The following is an 18,445-nucleotide window of genomic DNA, read 5'->3' as shown; positions in this document are numbered from 1 at the left end:
TGTGATGTGGTCTTTTTTACTTATCCCTAAGTCTCTTCTTTCCATAGCATGCTGGGTGGTTTGAAGACTAAGTTCCTGTTTTTGTGTGGTGCTCCAAGTTTTGGAGGTGTAAGTTAAAGATGGGAGGGCACAGCTGTTGAACATGCTCTTATTTTGATATCTAGTTTAGGATCTGGGATTATGGATTTGATATGGTTAAAGGAGGTCCAAGCAGCTCTTTTTCTTTTAGATGTTTCTTCAGAAATACAGTTGTCAATTTATTGTTTGACCAACACATGTGTGGGATTCTACTTTCTATGATGAATTTTTAGTCCTATTTTATACTATTTTCTGCAACAGTGTTTGGAGCAGCTCTCCATTGATGTTTATGCCATCTTTTAAGTCAATTTTCTTTAAAGCATTTTTCAGAGTACATGTAAAAAGGTTTGGTAACATCTTGCTGCGCACCTCGGTTTATGGTGATAGTTATAGGGACATCGGATAAGTTGTGTAGAGACGCCAGTGTTAATTTATTTAATTAGATTGATGTAGACTGGATTGATGACTTGTTCTAGTAATGCCTGTTCTATTTTCTATGGTGTCAAGGGATTTTTTTAAAGTTGATAAATAGAAAGCAAAGATGGATCTGGTATTCTTTGCATCATTCACTGAGTTGGGTGACTACTTGTATGTGATCGATTGTAGAATATCATTTTTTGAATCCTGCTTGTTCTTTACTATAGATTTCTTCTTGAGGGGTGGTTTTGATTCTGTTTGATAATTTTTATCATTAATTTGTATATATGTGATAGCAGACATACAGGATGGCGATTCTTTGCCTTCTATGTCACCTTTTTTTTGAAGAGAAGAACTGTTTCTGATGTCTTTCATTTTGATGATATTTTTTCCTTCTTTTAGGTACCAAGTAAAACTTTTGGCCAGAGCTTCATAAAGTTGTGGCCCTCCTTGCTGAATATCCTCAATTTTCATATGATCAATGTCAGGAGTTGTCTTGGGTTTCATGTTTTTGAGTGCATATTCTATTTTGCTTGGGAGCATTTCCGGTACATCATATATATTATGAAGTTTTGGTTCGGGTAAAAGATATTTTGAAACAAAAAGGTCATTGTAGAAGTTTTATACTATCTTTTCCATTTTTGGTCCGTGTGTCTTCTTCCATCTAGATCTAGTAATGCTGTTGGGATTGGCTTTTCATAATTAATTCTCTTTCAACTCTTTTTAGATTCAGTGGCATTTCTCAGCCCCCCCCCCCCCCAGGTTTTTGATAGTCCTTTGGGATCTTCTTTTTTAATACTTTGCAAATAATTTTATATTCAAGTTGTATGGTTTTTCTTTCAGTTTTCTTCTCTTTTTTTTTTTTTTTTTAAGCAAATTAAAGGTTTGTATGGTGAGTTTCTTTTTTTGGGGTGTTCTTGATTGACTTTAGAATTTCCAAGCACCTAGATAGATTTCCCAGGAGCGTGTCATGATCTTTGTCAATGTAATATTTGGTAATATTCCATTCTATTTAATCAACAGAGTGCTTGAACAAATCAAGATCTAAATGTTTAGGTACCTTTGCATGGTTTCAGATTGCATGTATGTTTTCTTCTTTCTTTTGGTCAATTTTGTAGGACGGCTCTTAGTGTGGTACAAAAAGCTATCCTACAGAATCATAATATATATAAACATTTTTATGCCATCTCAGAACCGCAAATAAGCAGGTTGGTATTCATGTACCAGGCAACAAACATTACCTAGCATCGTGACTTTCACAAAAACCATCTGTGCTATAATGGGATTTGACTCCACAACCAATTGTTTGCAAAGTTAAAACATTAAATTGTTCCAGACAAAAAATAAAAATGACATTCACAAAACCTCATACAGGTAGTAGTGTGTCAACTACATTAACAATATCTATGAAATGTTAAATTGTTCCAGATAAAAAATAAAAATGACATCCTCATACAGGTAGTGTGTGTATGTGTGTATTAGGTTAAGAGAAGGTAGTTAGGTATGTGCCAAAGCACTGAATGTTCAATTTGAAATTTGGCCCAAGCATATTGAATTAAATATTATAAATAAATGGTTTGGGAAAAAAAAAAAAAAAAAAAAAATCATTAGCTACTGCAAGCTAAAGCAATTCTGATGTGGATGATTGTATTCTCATATTCTCTCTTCTTTATTCGAAACTCTCCAAGTTTTTATATATATATTTATTTTAAAAAACAGAAGTACAAAGGAAAGTTCCAAAAAGCTAGAGGCATCTCAAAACGAAATGAAGACAGGCTAAGAACAGCATATCAGAACATATTGGAAACTAAGCTTAAGACCCCAGGTGAAAAACAAAATATAAATACAAGAGCAGAATGACTGACTACAGTGCTAAAAAAAGCAGTAGAGGAAGTAATTGCTGAGATCAACAAGAAATGGATAACTCAGGAAACTCTAAAATTGGTACAAGAGAAAAGAGAACTGAAACTTAAAAGAGATAATTCAGAGGCAGCAGATGAGTTATACCCTCAAAAATGCAATGAAGTACGGAAAGCAGCAAGATCTGATAAAGCCAAATGGTTGGAGGACCAGTGCAAAGACATTGAACAGTACTATGGAGAACACAAAACTAGAGAGGTCTACAAACTTATAAGAAATGTCAATAGGAAGTGGCAAACAAGATCAGTAGCAGTCAGATGAAAATGGTCAAGTATTGATGGACAAGATAGAAATCATACACAGATGGACAAGATATTGTAGTGAACTATATAAAAATCAACTAAATGATACTGCAACAGAAGTAATCAAAGAACTAAAAGCAATCTTTCCACCAGCAGAGATCTTTGAAAATGACACCTTGGAAGAGGAGGTGAATAAGGCTATAAAGCATCTCAAGAATCCTGGAAATGACAACATAATAGGTGAGATGCTAAAATATGGGGGAGAATCAGTGGTAAAAGAAATACACAAGCTATGTAATGAAATATGGAGATCAGGGTATGCCCCCGAAGAGAGGAAAAAAATCGGTCTTGGTTGTTCTTCATAAGAAAGGCAGTGCTTTAGAATGCACCAATTACAGAACTATTGCATTGATGAGTCATCTTGGCAAAGTGCTGATGAAAATACTAACGGAACGCCTGAAGGGTCATATAGAGACACATCTTCCTGATGAGCAAGCCGGATTTCGACAAGATCGAAGTATAGTGCAACAAATACTCGCACTGAGACTAATAGCAGAGAAAGCTCGAAGAAAGAACAAAAAGATATACTTGTGGACTTCCAAAAAGCATTTGATATTATTGGCCAAAATATAACATGGGCTGTCTTGGAATCCTATGGTGTGGACAATAAATTGATCCGCCTGCTGAAAGATATAAACAGCCAAGCACAAGCAAAAATCAGAATAGCAGGTGAAACTGGAGACTGGTTTTCCACTAGTCAAGGGGACCCAATATCACCAATCATCTTCATCACACACATCTGGGAAGAACACTAGATAAGATTAAAGACGATGCAGCAAGGCTGGAACAGACATTGTAAACACTATACACAGAAGGAAAAAGATATGGACTAAATGTCAACTTTGAAAAAACTAAAACAATGATATTCGGACAACAGGAGTTACTATAGACAGATTTCAACTGGAAAATGTGGAACACTTCAAATATCTTGGATGCCACACGATGCATGACTTGGACCCCAAAAAAAGAGATAAAAATTAGAATAGCCAGAGCAACAATTATTTTAAAAGCCATGGACAAAATATGGAAGAGCCGAGCTATAAAGATGCAAACTAAACTGCACATTGTAGAAACCTGTATCTTCAGCAGCATGCTCTATGGATGCAAGGCCTGGGTAACCCTGAGAGAATATGAAAGGAGGATATTGGCATTTGAGAGGAAGTGCTATAGAAAGATCTTGAGAATAGGCTGGATACAGAAAGTGAACAATGAGGAAATCTACAGATGAATACAACCAAAAGAAAACCTGATCAAAAGGAAACTATGTCTGTTTGGTCATATATGTAGAATGAATGATGAGAGAAAGTTAAAAATGATGCTGTTTGGAATGATTGAACGAAAGAACAAAAGAAGATGATGATGATGTCATCGCCCCTATGGTTGTTGATGATGATGATGTATATTTAGCTATGAAATAAGAATGTTTCTTTAATACTGCTATTTATGTTTATTTTACATTGCCAAAATGAATACTTTTTGGATCTTCTTTGATAAAAAGAAAAAATAAAACTTCACTTTCCTTAAATATACTAACTATCAAATTTTTAAGTATAGAGCTGAGATGATTTCATTTGAAATAAATATGATATTGAAATGGAGGATATTGTTGCACATCCATGTTTTATAGCCAAATAAAAACTAAAAATCATCATCATGCTTATCAGGGATTTAGGTCTAGAGTGGTCTGTTCCAAATAACTAAAAAACTAAAAAGTTTCAAAAATTTCTGAACATTTCTTTCCATATTTTGCTATGAAATATAGATGTATCTGTAATATTGTCTATTACAATATCTTATATAAGATAAATATAAGTTTTTAGCTCTATTTTTAGCAGGGATAATCTTGGAAAGCTCATCCCTGCACTTTACCTCAAATTTTTTGAATCTGGTCATTTTGAAGCCTAGAGCCTCCATAGCTCAGTCGGCACAGAGGAAGCCCTTTGGTCGGAAAGACCTGTGTTTGATTCCCATCCATGGCATGAGGAACCTTTATCTGGTCTTTTCAACTAAAGGTGAGTTAGCTGGTTTGTACGGAGTTAGATGTTTTTCTTTTTACCGGAAACTCAGGCTTTTCGTCCCTCAGAACAGGCAAACAGACCTGTGAGCACACATGGATTTACAGTCACAAAATACATTCTTAATCCCTTGCTAGGAGGGCTCAACCAGTCCTAAGGGACGGTCGAGGAACGGAGGAAACCCCATACGAATAAATATATTTTGAAGTCTGGTGTTCAGGCTAGTGAAACTTAATGCATTAATAAAACACGAATAAAGGTTTGTGGACAGAGTTCATACTGTTTAAATAGTGCAAGTAAAGGCAATTCCAATTTTGAGAATAACTCAAAAGCTCACTGGTAAATTTTTTCAACTACATTTCAACTTTCTGCATTTGGCTATAAAATATAGATGAATCCATAATATCCTCCATTTTGATATAATAAAACCATTGTTTAATTTCATGGAGAACATTGTATTTAAAAAAATAATACAGCATAAAATCAGAAAAAATATTGTACTTATTTTTTTCAAAATCAATCAATCACAATCAATAAAAATTAAATAATAACAGAACTTATTTAAATTTCTGGTATATATTGAAAACATCGAGAATAATTATGATTATGATAAAAAAATATCAAATCTTTCTACTGATTCTGCCGAAGCTGAATATCAGAAAAACACCCTGAAGCGGCTGAATACCAAATATTTAGCACATCCCTAAAATTAAGCAAGCAAAACACTTTAAAAGAGAAGAATTAGTATTTGATAATATTTGCAATAACCTTTAGCTAACAGTTCTACTTACATCATCAGAAAAGTACTGATCAATTATTTCATAAGCCAATTTATAAATATCTTCATTTTCGTGATTCTGAAGAGCTTCAATTTTATCTAGTCCTAGGGTTAAAAAAAAAAAAAAAAAAAAAAAAAAAAAAAAAAAACATTAGTATAGCAATGAAGTATTGAGTATGAGAAACTAAAATTTTTTGTGCAAACATGGTTATAGGTGAGCAGTATTATATACAGGGTGTTCGGGATAAATTTGACAGTTTCGTAAGGAAAAAGAAAATCTTCTTTGTATCTATTAAATTTAATGAATTGACAAAAAAACATTACAGGCAGAGTTAATTACAATACTATCAACAAGATTTACTCAAAATAACCACCATTAGCATCGATCACAGCTTCAATTCTGCTTCGGAACCTCGAACAAGCTGATGCTACAGTCTCCCTGGGAAGGGCCGCAAAAACTGTTTTAATTTTATCCATTAACTGGGCTTTTGTATTACTGGAAGTGCGATTGGTGTCTTTTTCAACTGCGCCCCATACAAAATAATCCATGGGGTTAAGGTCTGGGGAGTTTGGAGGCCAAACATTTGGACTGGTGAAGTCGTAGAAATTTTCAGACAACCATTTTTGACTTTTCCCAGAGGTGTGGCAAGGGGCCGAATCCTGCTGCCATACATACGGCCTACCATTGGCTACCCTTGTTATCCAGGGCTTGACTACAGTTAGCAACTCCACGAACAAAGCCCGAATTCCAATGCCAGGGTTCTTCAACACCTGTTCCTGCAGATTTGCGAGGAATTCTGCTGTACGAACGCAATCAGATCGTCTGCTAGGGATCTTTCTTCTTGCTACATCCTCGTAGTCACCATTGCAAGTCTCTAGTTCATGCCTGATTGTTTTTACTGTATTCAGGGAGCATTGGGCAGCAGTCGTAATATCCTTATTTTGATGGCGGGCACGAATCATCATGATACAAGTTATTCTCTTCCATGATTCAGGTGGGTTCCAGCTATCCATCCTTTCTGACATCTTGTATATGAATGAAGAAGGGTCCAAACTTTTAAATGAAGAGAAGTGTGTGTTAATACATGTAACTTACGGAAAAATATAATTAATTATAAATATGTCAAATTTATCCCGAACACCCTGTATATATATTTATTTATTTTTGAAAAAAACCTTCATTTGGAAAAAGACCTGAAAACATCCCAAATGAAATCATATGAAAATTTTAAAAAGAATCCAAGTTAAGCAGTTTTGTGAAGCAAACTGTAAATACAAATGTATAAATATTACTGGAGAAAAGAGAAAATTGAAACAGTTTAAATCAGAAGTAATAAAAGTGACATCAAAACTGAAGATATTCTAAATGTCTAGAATAACTATTTTGAAAAACTGTTAAATGGAAGCGACAGTGGTAGAAAATTTTCAAGAGGAATATGATCAGCAGAAAAAGTCATCAGAAAGCTGCAATTAAGAAAGGCAGCTGAGGTAGATGATATTCAATCAGAAATGTGCAAATATTAAGGTATAAAAGTTTAACAGCGCATAATTCAGAAAGTCTTGTCAGAAGGTTCAAGTTCTGGATGATTGGAGTAGAGCTCTCATAGTACTGACCTATAAAGAAAAAAGGGAGATAAAGTCAAAATTATACAGGAATTTCTGTGATGAAGTTTAAGATTTATGCAAGCATACTAAGAAGACAAGTTAAAATTCATGCCAAACAAGGGCAGTTAGAATCAAATTTCTACTTTAAGACAGAGTAGTCAAAAAATCATGGGAATAAAATAAGGATCTGTATTTGTGTTTTGCAAAACTGCAAAAGTCATACAATACAATGATAAGAAAAAATGGAAATGCGGGAATAAGGATCTGCATTTAAGTTTGCAAAACTGCAAAACTCATACAATAAGGTGAAAAAAAATAATCAAAACCCTATACAAGGGGGGGGGGGCAGAAAAGTTCTTATAAACACATAGAACATGGTTCAACTTCAATTCCTTAATGGTGATTATCACAACTTTTCAGTACACCCTCATAATTACACATGTGCATGGGACATTATACAAATACATAGCCTAAGTTTAAGTTGGAAGTCAGAACTGAAAGAAGTATACAGGAGAATATTCCAATGTAAACCCAGGTTTAAAATGAGAACATATCTCTATTATTCATCATCTATGTGGAATGCATTCTGAAAGAAAGTGGTATTAATCCTGATATCAAAACTGGAGATGCTAATATGAGTTATTTATATTATGCAGGTGATATTATACTCAAATAACTGCAGTACACATCTTGAGGATTCCTGAAGTGAATGACTGCTGTAACTAATTTGGCATAAAAATCAGCAATAAAAAGATGACAGCCTAGGAAAATAAGTAGGACTGTGAAAAACAACAATTATTCTTCATGGAGAATTTATAGAACAAGTAAAGTATTTTAAAATACTTTAGATTACAAATTAAACAAAGCTAATATGATAGGAAGCCAGAGCCAAAACACTAAACTAGTAGTAGAGACGACAATGTTCAAACCAACTTAAGGATTTGCAAGCTTCATCAGAAATAAAATAGTTGATCAAAAGACAAGAGACCACATACATGAATATTCCGAGAAAAATTAGGGAATTAACAAAATGCATCCGTAGCGGAATCACATTCAAAATGAAGATATCAGAAGTATTAGGCCTTCAAGAATGTGTGCAGAGCTAATCTGGATGTAGTTATTTAAATGGAATGGAAGAGGAATAATTAACAAAATAGGTCTGTTACCAGGATAGCAAGAAAAGCCCAACCAAAGTGGATTGATGCAGTCAGTGGTGGTCTAGAAGACAAAAATATAAGATCTGACATTATTGGAATCCTGAAAAGTAAGATTAATTTAGAGGAAAATTGTCAATACAAAGCTAGTGATAACATAAATTTAATTATGTAGCACTATTATAATATTTCATACACTCCTTGGGGTACAGAGGAATTTGACATAGTTTATTGTAATGAGAAAGTTTGATATAGCAAATTTCCATCATAATAAACTAATGGGACTTAGAAGTCTGTTAACTAGTTTATATAGTGAGAACTGCCTGATTATATACATATTACATTCTATATAGAGATATGGCAAATCTAAGTTTCACAGACTGCTTTATTATAGTGGAGCATTTGCTAGAGCGAATTTTTTTTTTTTTAAGGGTAGCACTAACTGGAGTTGGACCTTTTTGGAAGTTCATCATAGTGTTTTTATTTATTTATTTTTGAAGAATATTTGTTGCAGTGGATTTTATGAATATTTTCTTCATTACTATCTATATTTCATTGTAAACTAGCATTTAGAAGTATAATTCCTGACGATGTAATGGATTTTTGAATAGTTGTGTAGAATAGAAATGCACTAAGTAAACAGAATTCTTCCAAGTACATTATTTCATAAGAAACGAAAATGAAGTACGTGTTGAAGTTGCAGAGAGAAAATAAAATGTACTAATCTATTGAAACTATCCACTACAGAATATTGTCAATAGGAGTTGAATGTTTTTCTAAGCAATGATTAAATTATAATTGTTGGAATACAAAAGTATAATGCTGAAAAAAACTTTCTCTAAAAACACTAGTGTCAAAATATTTACACAAAAATTCAATAACTGAGTTTTTGCAAGAATTTACAGCAAAAGATTTCTGAAAAAGGCTTTTAACTGTAGCCACTCACAACACCATATAAGAATGAATTATATAATCTATTTAGCTGCTATTTTGATAGGTTCCAATCAACATCTTTTGTAGAGTCCTGTGTTTTTTGATAGCATAAAATAAGCTAGAAATAGCCATTGGGCCAACTTTTAAATTTTGAGAAAATTAATGCAGCCATGCAGATTAGAAGTGTGCTTCAGTTGAGATACCATTTCAAAAGATGGACTCTCACCTTTATGCAATGTCACTGTTTCTTTCCATTTAATCCGGCATGAAGAGATGTCCAATGCACTGTCTACTAGTCCTGATTTTCCGTCAGGTGGTAGCATACATATTTTTTCTGTTCTTTAAGACACTTATGTACATTCCTAGATATGGCAAAAGGTGTTTAATTTAGAATGTAAGGGCTGCTGGTTTGATATATAGTTTAAAAATGGCATGAAGGTTATCTGTATCTGGAATATATTTGTGTGTGTGAGTGAGAGAGAGAGAGAGAGAGGTATATTGTTTTATCCATTACACCCTCTGGATTTTAGCCACTGGCTAAAAAAGTGTAGCATACATATTTGAGTTCAGTGGTAAGAGAGATGGCAGTAATTTTAAGAATATCAGGGATGATGGCATGATTGTATCATCTAAATACTTGTCATAAAATAACACATGAAGAGTAAATAAAAATAATTCAAAAATTCATATTCTTTAGATTCTTGGCACAAACAAATCACTAACAAGATGAAACCTTACTAAGGCAGAATAATCACTTTTGTCCAGTAGTTGATAACATGAATAGTACACTTAAACTAACATTTGATAAAATTACCTCCTCACCACTTTCTTTACAAAAAAAAAAAAAAAAATCAAATAATTCCAAAGCAATTTTCAAAGTTTTTCTCAAAAGTTCCAACATCATGGTGATATTATCATCATCATCAAATTCCTGCCATGTACCCTCAAGGGGTGTACAGGATATGATAGTACTACATGAAAAAAATTACATCATTATTAATTTCCTATCTACAATTTTCCTCCAAATCAGTCTGTTACTTGTCAACACTCCAACATTATCAGATCTTATATTTCTATTGTCTAAAGCACTTTGTACCGTATCAATCCACCTATATCATGGTCTTCCTCTGGGTCGTTTTGCTGCCAACCTGGCAGAGAACACTTGTTTTGCTAATCTTTCCTCGCCCATTCTGTTTAAGTGACCATACCAGCTGAGATTAGCTCTGCTAACGCATTCCTGGATGCTGACAATGTCAAGTTCTTTCCTAATATCCTCGTTTTTAATATGATACTGCCATTGATGCCATCTGTTCACGCCTATAATCTTCCTCAGGACTCTCATATCTGTGGTCTCTAGTCTTTGGTCAAGTGTTTTACTTCTGACCCAGCTCTCAGATCCATAAGTTAAAACTGGTTTGAACACTGTCTTGTATACAGCTAATTTAGTGTTCCGACTAATTTCTCTCTTATTCCATATGAATTTATTCAATTGACTTCCCACCAGCTTTGCTGATTCTGTTATCTATTTCTATATTTAATTTACCATCTTCAGTAAAAATCGTGCCTAAATAGTTGAAATGTTTTACTTGTTCCACAGGTTCTCCATTCATAACACAGTTGACATTTTCAATGATTCTGCCTATTTTCATTGTCTTTGTCTTTTTATTGCTGACCTTCATACCATATCTGTTACAACAGCTATTCAATTTAGTCAGAGAATCTTGCAGACATGTAGCGGATTTATTTAGAAGTATAACATCATCCACATAAAGCAAAGAGCTGATATTAACATCTCCAATTTTGATATCATGTTTAATACCACTTTCCTTCATAATGTGATCCATATAGATAATGAATAACAGAGGGGATAATATACATCCTTGTCTCACACCAGATTTAACATTAAACCATCTTCCTGTACTTCCTTCAATTCTAACTGCTGACTTACAACTCAAATAAAGACTAAGTATTGCTTGATATAATGCCCCATTGACACCATATAACTGCAGCGTATTGAATAGCTTCTCTCTTGGCACCTTGTCATATGCCTTTTCCGGATCGACAAAACTTAAATACAGATCTTTGTTATATTCCCATGCTTTCTTGACTATTTGTCGTAAAGTGAAGATCTGATCCTGACAGCCTCTATTTGGCCTGAATCCAGCTTGTTCTTCACCAAGCTTTTCTCCACAATTCTTCTCAACCGTTTCTCAAGAATACTTGCATAGATCTTGCCAGGAACATTCAGTAGGGAAATACCTCTGAAATTCTCACATTCAGTTTTATTTCCCTTTTTATATATGGGTACTATGAGAGCTCTACTCCAATCATCGGGAATTCGTCCCTCTGTCCAGGCTTTCTGAACTATGCAGTGCAGCCACTGTAAGACTCTTATACCACCACACTTCAGCATTTCTGGTCGAATATCATCTACTCCTGCTGCCTTTCCACATTTCAAGCCTTTGATGGCTTTTTCTACTTCAAGTATGGATATGTATTCCTGACTGCATGCCTGGTCAGTGTTTTTTACCACTGTGCTGTCATCACTGCTTGTTTCATTTAGCAGTTTTTCAAAGTAATTACTCCATACTTCAAGGATATCTTTTTCTCCCATTTTCATGTCACCTTTATCATCTCTAATTCCTTTTATAGCACTCTTTCCTCCATTCTTAAGCTTCTTCAACAACCTCCAGAATATTTTGCTACCCTCTTGATATTTATTTTCTATATTCTTGCCAAAGTCCTCCCATGACTTTTGTTTAGCTAGTTTTACACAGTATTTAGCATTCTTGCATTTGTCTCTATATTCTCTAAGAGCACAAGCTGACTTATTTGACAGGAACTTTTGGTATGCTTTCTTCTTTTCCTTCACTGCCTCTTTAACTTCCTGTGTCCACAAGGGAGTTCTGATTTTTTTATCCTTACAGACAACCTCACCACATGCCTCTCTGGCAGAATCAATCAATGTTTTCTTCAGAGTTTGCCACTGAATCTCCAAGGTTTGATTTCTGTTCTCAAACTCTTTCATTTTTTCTTCAATAATCTTTGTGTATTTTAGTCTACAGCTCACATCTGAGAGCTGCTCAACTTTTATTCGCTTTAAAACTTTCTTACATGTTATTCTTTTCAATATGAAATTCAATTTTATCCTGCTCAAGACTACGTAGTGATCACTTCCAATTTCAAATCCTCTGTACACTCTGGTGTCCTGCACCAGGGAGAAAACATCACTATCAACAATAACACAGTCAATGAGACTTTTCTTATTCCTAGCCTCTTCTCTCCATGTGAATTTGTGCACATTTTTATGTTGGAACATGGTGTTAGTAATAACCAGTCCATGTCCTGAGCAGAAATCCAACAGATATTTGCCATTATTATTAGCTTTGCTCTTTTCTCCAAATTTTCCCAAAATATTTTTGTATGTCTCACAATCATTTCCTACTCTGCTTTAGATCCCTAACAAGGACCAACTTTTCCTTTTTCATTGTGTCAGTTGCTTTTTCTAAAGCCACAAAAAATTCCTCCACTTCTACCTTAGTAGAACCTTCTGTGGGACCATAGGCACAAATAAGTCTCATTGTCCAGTTCCCCATTCTCATATTTGCCCACATTACTCTACTTGAGACTGACTGACATTCAAGAAGATTAGCCTCGTATTTTGTGTTGAATACTATGGCTACTCCTTCTTTTCCTTGATTGTCATTGCCTGAATATAACATTTTGTATTTATTGCTCAGAAAGATCTCACCAGTTTTGGTCTTTTTTGTTTCAGTCACCCCTATTATGTCGATCTGATACTTATCTAATTCCTCAGCTAGCTCCATTTCTTTGCCATTCAGGCTTCTTACGTTGATAGTACCGATCTTTAACTATGGTGATGTTGAGTTGGGGTTTATTTTCAGATTTGTTCCAGTAGCTGACTTTTCGCTGTTCGCCCTGGTTCCCTGGCGAAAACAACGGGGGCCTTGTTTAACCGGGCGACGCCCCAGCTGGCATGAAATTTTGTCATGTTGTACCATCATTCTATATTTTGGTTTAACCAATAAGAATACAATTTGGTCGGCTAAATCCCAAATTGCCAGCCCATCCTCGTCCGTTCAGTATCCAAGTAGATACCCAACAGGGTGCACCACGAGAAGGTGAGGATTGGACATTAGGTCAGAAGCCCTGGTCGGTTCTCCGCATTCCTTTAAAGGCTATGTGGAGGTCTCCTCTCAGTTATACAGCTTTGACCCTTAAGCACCCCTAATAATATGGTGATATTATTATTATTCTATTTGCTAATGCATGTACCAGAACCTCTTGATCTTATTAACGTCCTGTACATTCTGACATCTTGAATTATACATATTAGTGTTTATGTTGGTGATTTTATATGGAAAGGAACATATACAAGCACATTTAGATGGGACTCCTATGAGTCCCCCCCTTAAGCAAATATCTGTATAGAATAACTAAAGACCAAAGTGTTTAAAAACACAGTTTAAACCTAAAGTATAGCCAGCACTATGTTACTATTTAGCCAGATGGCTCACACATTAAGATATATTTTTATTGCATTTCAATATCCAGCATAAAAAGACTTCACTACAGAGAACAACAATATGGCATTCCTGAAAATAGTAGCATGAGGGTCAAGGCTGTTTTTATTCACCAAATATAGCTCTTACTGATGAATTTAAATATGCCACACACACAAACACACCTTACAATATAAGTAAAACAGATAAAATCCCCCTGCTCCCTCTGCATTCTTCTTTGACATGTAAAATCACAGCAAAATGATCATCATCTCCTATCCAAGATACATCAGAAAAGAAGACCAAGCACTATATAATATCCAATTTTAAAATAAATAATGAATTAGCAGCCTTTATGTTCATGTTCAGAGGAGAAAACATGTGTAGGGATAATAGTTAATTTAATCAACACTTAGCTATTAAATTATTAGGCCAATATTACATCTTGATCTCCAAGGCATCTTCGTGAGAACAAAGAACACCAGTGGGAAAGCAAACACAGCGTAAAAAAAATGCATCGATGGGATCTTGAAGGTATCGGGATAATTGTTTGCCATTTTATATTTGGTGAATGTTGTAGTATTGTGACAGATTCTAGAAATAATCTCTCAGATTTATATCTGCTTTTGTAACCCTCCCTTGCAGATCCTGCCTTTTTTTACACAATCCATGTCTACCTTCCTGCTGGTCAACTCCTTGTCCACCATTATCCTCAAAGTCTCCTGCAGTCCTTAGCAGTAGTCTTATTTGTGTAATACAGCTTGTAATCTTTTCAGTCCAAAATACATACATTTACTTCTATTTACAGTGCTGGTCAATTTAAATCTGGAAAGTTCTGATAAAGGGATGCTTAAGGGTCAAAGTTGTATAACTGAGAGGAGACCTCTACATAGCCTTTAAAGGAATGCGGAGAACCGGCAGGGCTTCTGACCTAATGTCCAATACTCACCTTCTCGTGGTGCACCCTGTTGGGTATCTACCTGGATACTGAACGAACGAGGTTGGGCTGGCAATTTGGGATTTAGCTGACCAAATTGTATTCCACTTAAATATCTGGCTTAAACCAGAATACAAAATGATGGTACAACATGACAAAATTTCACACCGGCTGGGACGTTGCCTGGTTAAACAAGGCTCCCGTTGTTTTCGCCAGGGAACCAGGGAGAACAGCGAAAACTCAGCTACTGGAACAAATCTGAAAACACACCCAAACTCAACATCGTCAGAGTTAAAGATCGGTACTATCAACATAAGAAGCCAGAATGGCAAAGAAATTATGCTAGCTGAGGAATTAGATAAGTACCAGATCGACATAATAGGGATGACTGAAACAAAAAAGACAAAAACTGGTGAGATCTTTCTGGGCAATAAATACAAAATGTTATATTCAGGCAATGACAATCAAGGAAAAAAAGGAGTGGCCATAGTATTCAACACTAAATATGAGGCTAATCTTCTTGGATGGCAGGCAGTCTCAGAGATGTGAGCAAATATCAGAATGGGGAACTGGACAATGAGACTTATTTGTGCCTATGGTTGCACAGAAGGTTCTACTAAGGTAGAAGTATCAAGTTCAGATTTTCACTTTACGACAAATAGTTGAGAAATGATGGAAATATAACAAAGATCTGTACTTAGGTTTTGTATATCTGGAAAATGCATATGACAAATGCAAAAGAGAAAAGCTATTCAAAATGCTACAGTTTATGGTGTCAATGGAGCATCATATCAAGCAATACTTTATCTGAGTTGTAAATCAGCAGTTAGAACTGAAGGAAGTACAGGAAGATGATTTGATGTTAAATCTGGTGTCAGACAAGGATGTACATTAACCCCTCTCTTATTCATTATCTATATTTATCACATTATGAAGGAAAGTGGTATTAATCATGATAACAAAATTGGAGATGTTAATGCCAGCTCTTTGCTTTATGCGGACGATGTTATATTTCTAAATAAATCTGTACAAGTCTGAACGATTCCCTGACTAAAATGAATAACTGTTGTAATAGATATGGTATGAAAGTCAGCAATAAAAAGACAAAGACAATGAAAATAAGAAGAATCAGATACTGAGATAGGAGTGTTGGTAGCTTGCTCCACCTTTGCAAGGAGTGCCCTGTACCACCTTACCCCAGTCCTGAAGATACTTTCAGGCACAAACTTTGTTTGCTCACACTTGGATAAAGGATTAAACTAAATTTATTATACTCTAACCAAGTGAAAAATAAACTTTCAACAAAATAAGAAGAATCGTTGAAAATGTCAACTGTGTTGTGAATGGAGAACCTGTGGAACAAGTAAAACATTTCAGCTACATCTCAACATTTTAGGCATGATTTTTAGTGAAGATGGTAAATTAAATATGGAAATAGACAACAGAATCAAAGCTGGTATAGTAGGAAGTCAATTGAATAAATCCATATGGAATAAGAGAGAAATTAGTCATAATACTAAATTAACTGTATACAAGACAGTGTTCAAACTAGTTTTAACTCATGGATCTGAGAGCTGGGTCAGAAGTAGAACACCTGACCAAAGACTAGAGACTGCAGATATGAGAGTCCTCAGAAAGATTAGAGGCATGAACAGATGGCATCAATGGCAATATAATATTAAAAATGAGGATATTAGAAAAGTGCAGCATCCAGGAATGCATTAGCAGAGCTAATCTCAGGTGGTATGGTCACTTAAACAGAATGTGCAAGGAAAGATTAGCAAAACAAGTGTTCTCTGCCAGGTTTGCAGGAAAATGAACCAGAGGAAGATGGTGTAAATTCTGGAACATAGCTTTTGCAATTGTAGAGGTACAATCAGAACCAAGAATTTTTTTGGGATCTTAGTTATTTAACTATTCTCTAAGATATAGGTGGATTGATACGATACAAAGTGCCTTAGACGATAGAAATATAAGATCTGATAATGTTGGAGTCTTGACAAATAACAGACTGATTTGGAGGAAAATTTTAGATAGGAAGTTAGTAATGATGTAAATTTTTCATGTAGTACTATTATATCCTGTACACCCCTTGAGGGTACATGGCAGGAATTTGATGATGATGAAGTTTTGATAAACACCTAGAACAAAATAATATTAAAGCAACTGATATAACCGCAAGAAAGAACATATGAGAATATAAGAACACAAGTTATCTTCATAACTCTGCTACTAGCATGCTCTTTCTTGTGGTTATATCAGTTGCTTTAATATCATTTTGTTCTAGGTGTTTATCAAAACTTGATCATCATCAAATTCCTGCCATGTACCCTCAAGGGGTGTACAGGATATAATAGTACTACATGAAAAATTTACATCATTACTAACTTCCTAACTGATATAACCGCAAGAAAGAACATATGAGAATATAAGAACACAAGTTATCTTCATAACTCTGCTACTAGCATGCTCTTTCTTGTGGTTATATCAGTTGCTTTAATATCATTTTGTTCTAGGTGTTTATCAGAACTTTCAACCCCGTATATTACTGCTTGTTCATCAACTAATCCGATATTCATGCTGACAGCTTCATGTTCTATTCTCGCTTGCTGCAACATGCATAAAAGAAGGTTCTACAAAGTAACCTGTCAAATACAACAGTAAAGCTTAGCAACACACCCTCTGTCCAAAAAGAAACTGAACTTTTGATAGAAAATAAAACACAGGCCGATTATAATTATTTAAATCATTTATTTCAATCAATATCCTCTCCCTCAAGCTTTGATACAGCGTTTGGCACAGTCAATTAATTCATTAAATGAGTTTTCTTACATCGGTTTTTGGGATACTGTTGAGGGTTGTGGTTACTGCCGCTTGAACGTTTTCAATGGTGTTATATTGCTTTCCTTTCATCGGCAAATGAAATCCGGGGAAGAGAAAGAAGTCACAGGGTGCTAAATCAGGTGAATATGGCGAGTGATCCAACATACAAACTTGGTTTTTGTTCAAAACTGTCTCACAATGTTCGAACAATGAGATGGTGCATTATCGTGCAAAAGTGACCAGCTGCCTGCATCACGATATTCATGCCGTACGCGACAAATTCTTGCTATCAATCCCTTCAAAACTTCGAGATAAAACTCACCATTGACCAGACGGAATGAATTAATTGTGGATAATGTTCTTGGAATCATAGAAACAAATCAGCATTGTCCTTACTTTTGACTTCTCCAAGCGACTTTTTTTCGAATGCCCCTCTTCTGATAGTCTCCACTCAGCACTCTGGCGCTTTTGTTTCAGGCTCATACTCAAAACACCGTGTTTTGTCACCAGTAACGATCGTTTCAAGGAAGTTTGAGTCCTTACGAGTGGTTTTAATGAGGTCCTTGCAGTGTTTAATTCGATACATTTTTTGGTCTTCGGTCAACTTGTGGGGAACAAATCACGAATTCAATTTACGAAGGCCCAAACTCTTGGTCAAAATGTTGATTTTGGAATCCCCAATTCATCTTCAATCTCACAGCTGATTTTGGGTTTTCTTTGATGAAATCATGCACTTTTTGGATGTTAACTTTGCTCAGTCCAGTTTTTGGACAGCCTGGCTTTTCGTCGTCCTCAAGCATCTCACGACCACTTTGAAATCGCTTAAACCACTTGTAAACACGAGTATGGTATAAGCATTCATCCCCGTATGCTTTTTGAAGCATTTGATGCAATTTAGTAAAACTTTTACCAAGTTTAACACAAAAGTCAATCACAGCTCTCTGTTTGAAACTGATTTTC

The 18,445-nt window shown here is 35.0% G+C and overlaps 1 protein-coding gene across 2 annotated transcripts in view; it reads right to left on the bottom strand.

The window, feature by feature from the left end:
* Window positions 1-18,445, bottom strand: part of Kap-alpha3 (karyopherin alpha3) — a 212,977-nt gene that overhangs the window by 9,399 nt on the left and 185,133 nt on the right. For both annotated transcript variants that reach the window (XM_090413974.1, XM_090413973.1), the window contains exon 12: window positions 5,524-5,615. In XM_090413974.1, coding sequence (XP_090270100.1) covers window positions 5,524-5,615 — 92 coding nt within the window. The remainder of the gene's footprint in view (window positions 1-5,523; window positions 5,616-18,445) is intronic.

The sequence above is a fragment of the Typopeltis vanoorti genome, chromosome 24, assembly GCF_054136105.1.
Source record: "Typopeltis vanoorti isolate ZY-2024b chromosome 24, IOZ_Tvanoo_1.0, whole genome shotgun sequence".
In the NCBI taxonomy this organism is placed as follows: Eukaryota; Metazoa; Arthropoda; class Arachnida; order Uropygi; family Thelyphonidae; genus Typopeltis; species Typopeltis vanoorti.
The sequence above is the reverse complement of the archived record's forward strand: the minus strand, read 5'-3'. Positions and strand labels throughout refer to the sequence as shown.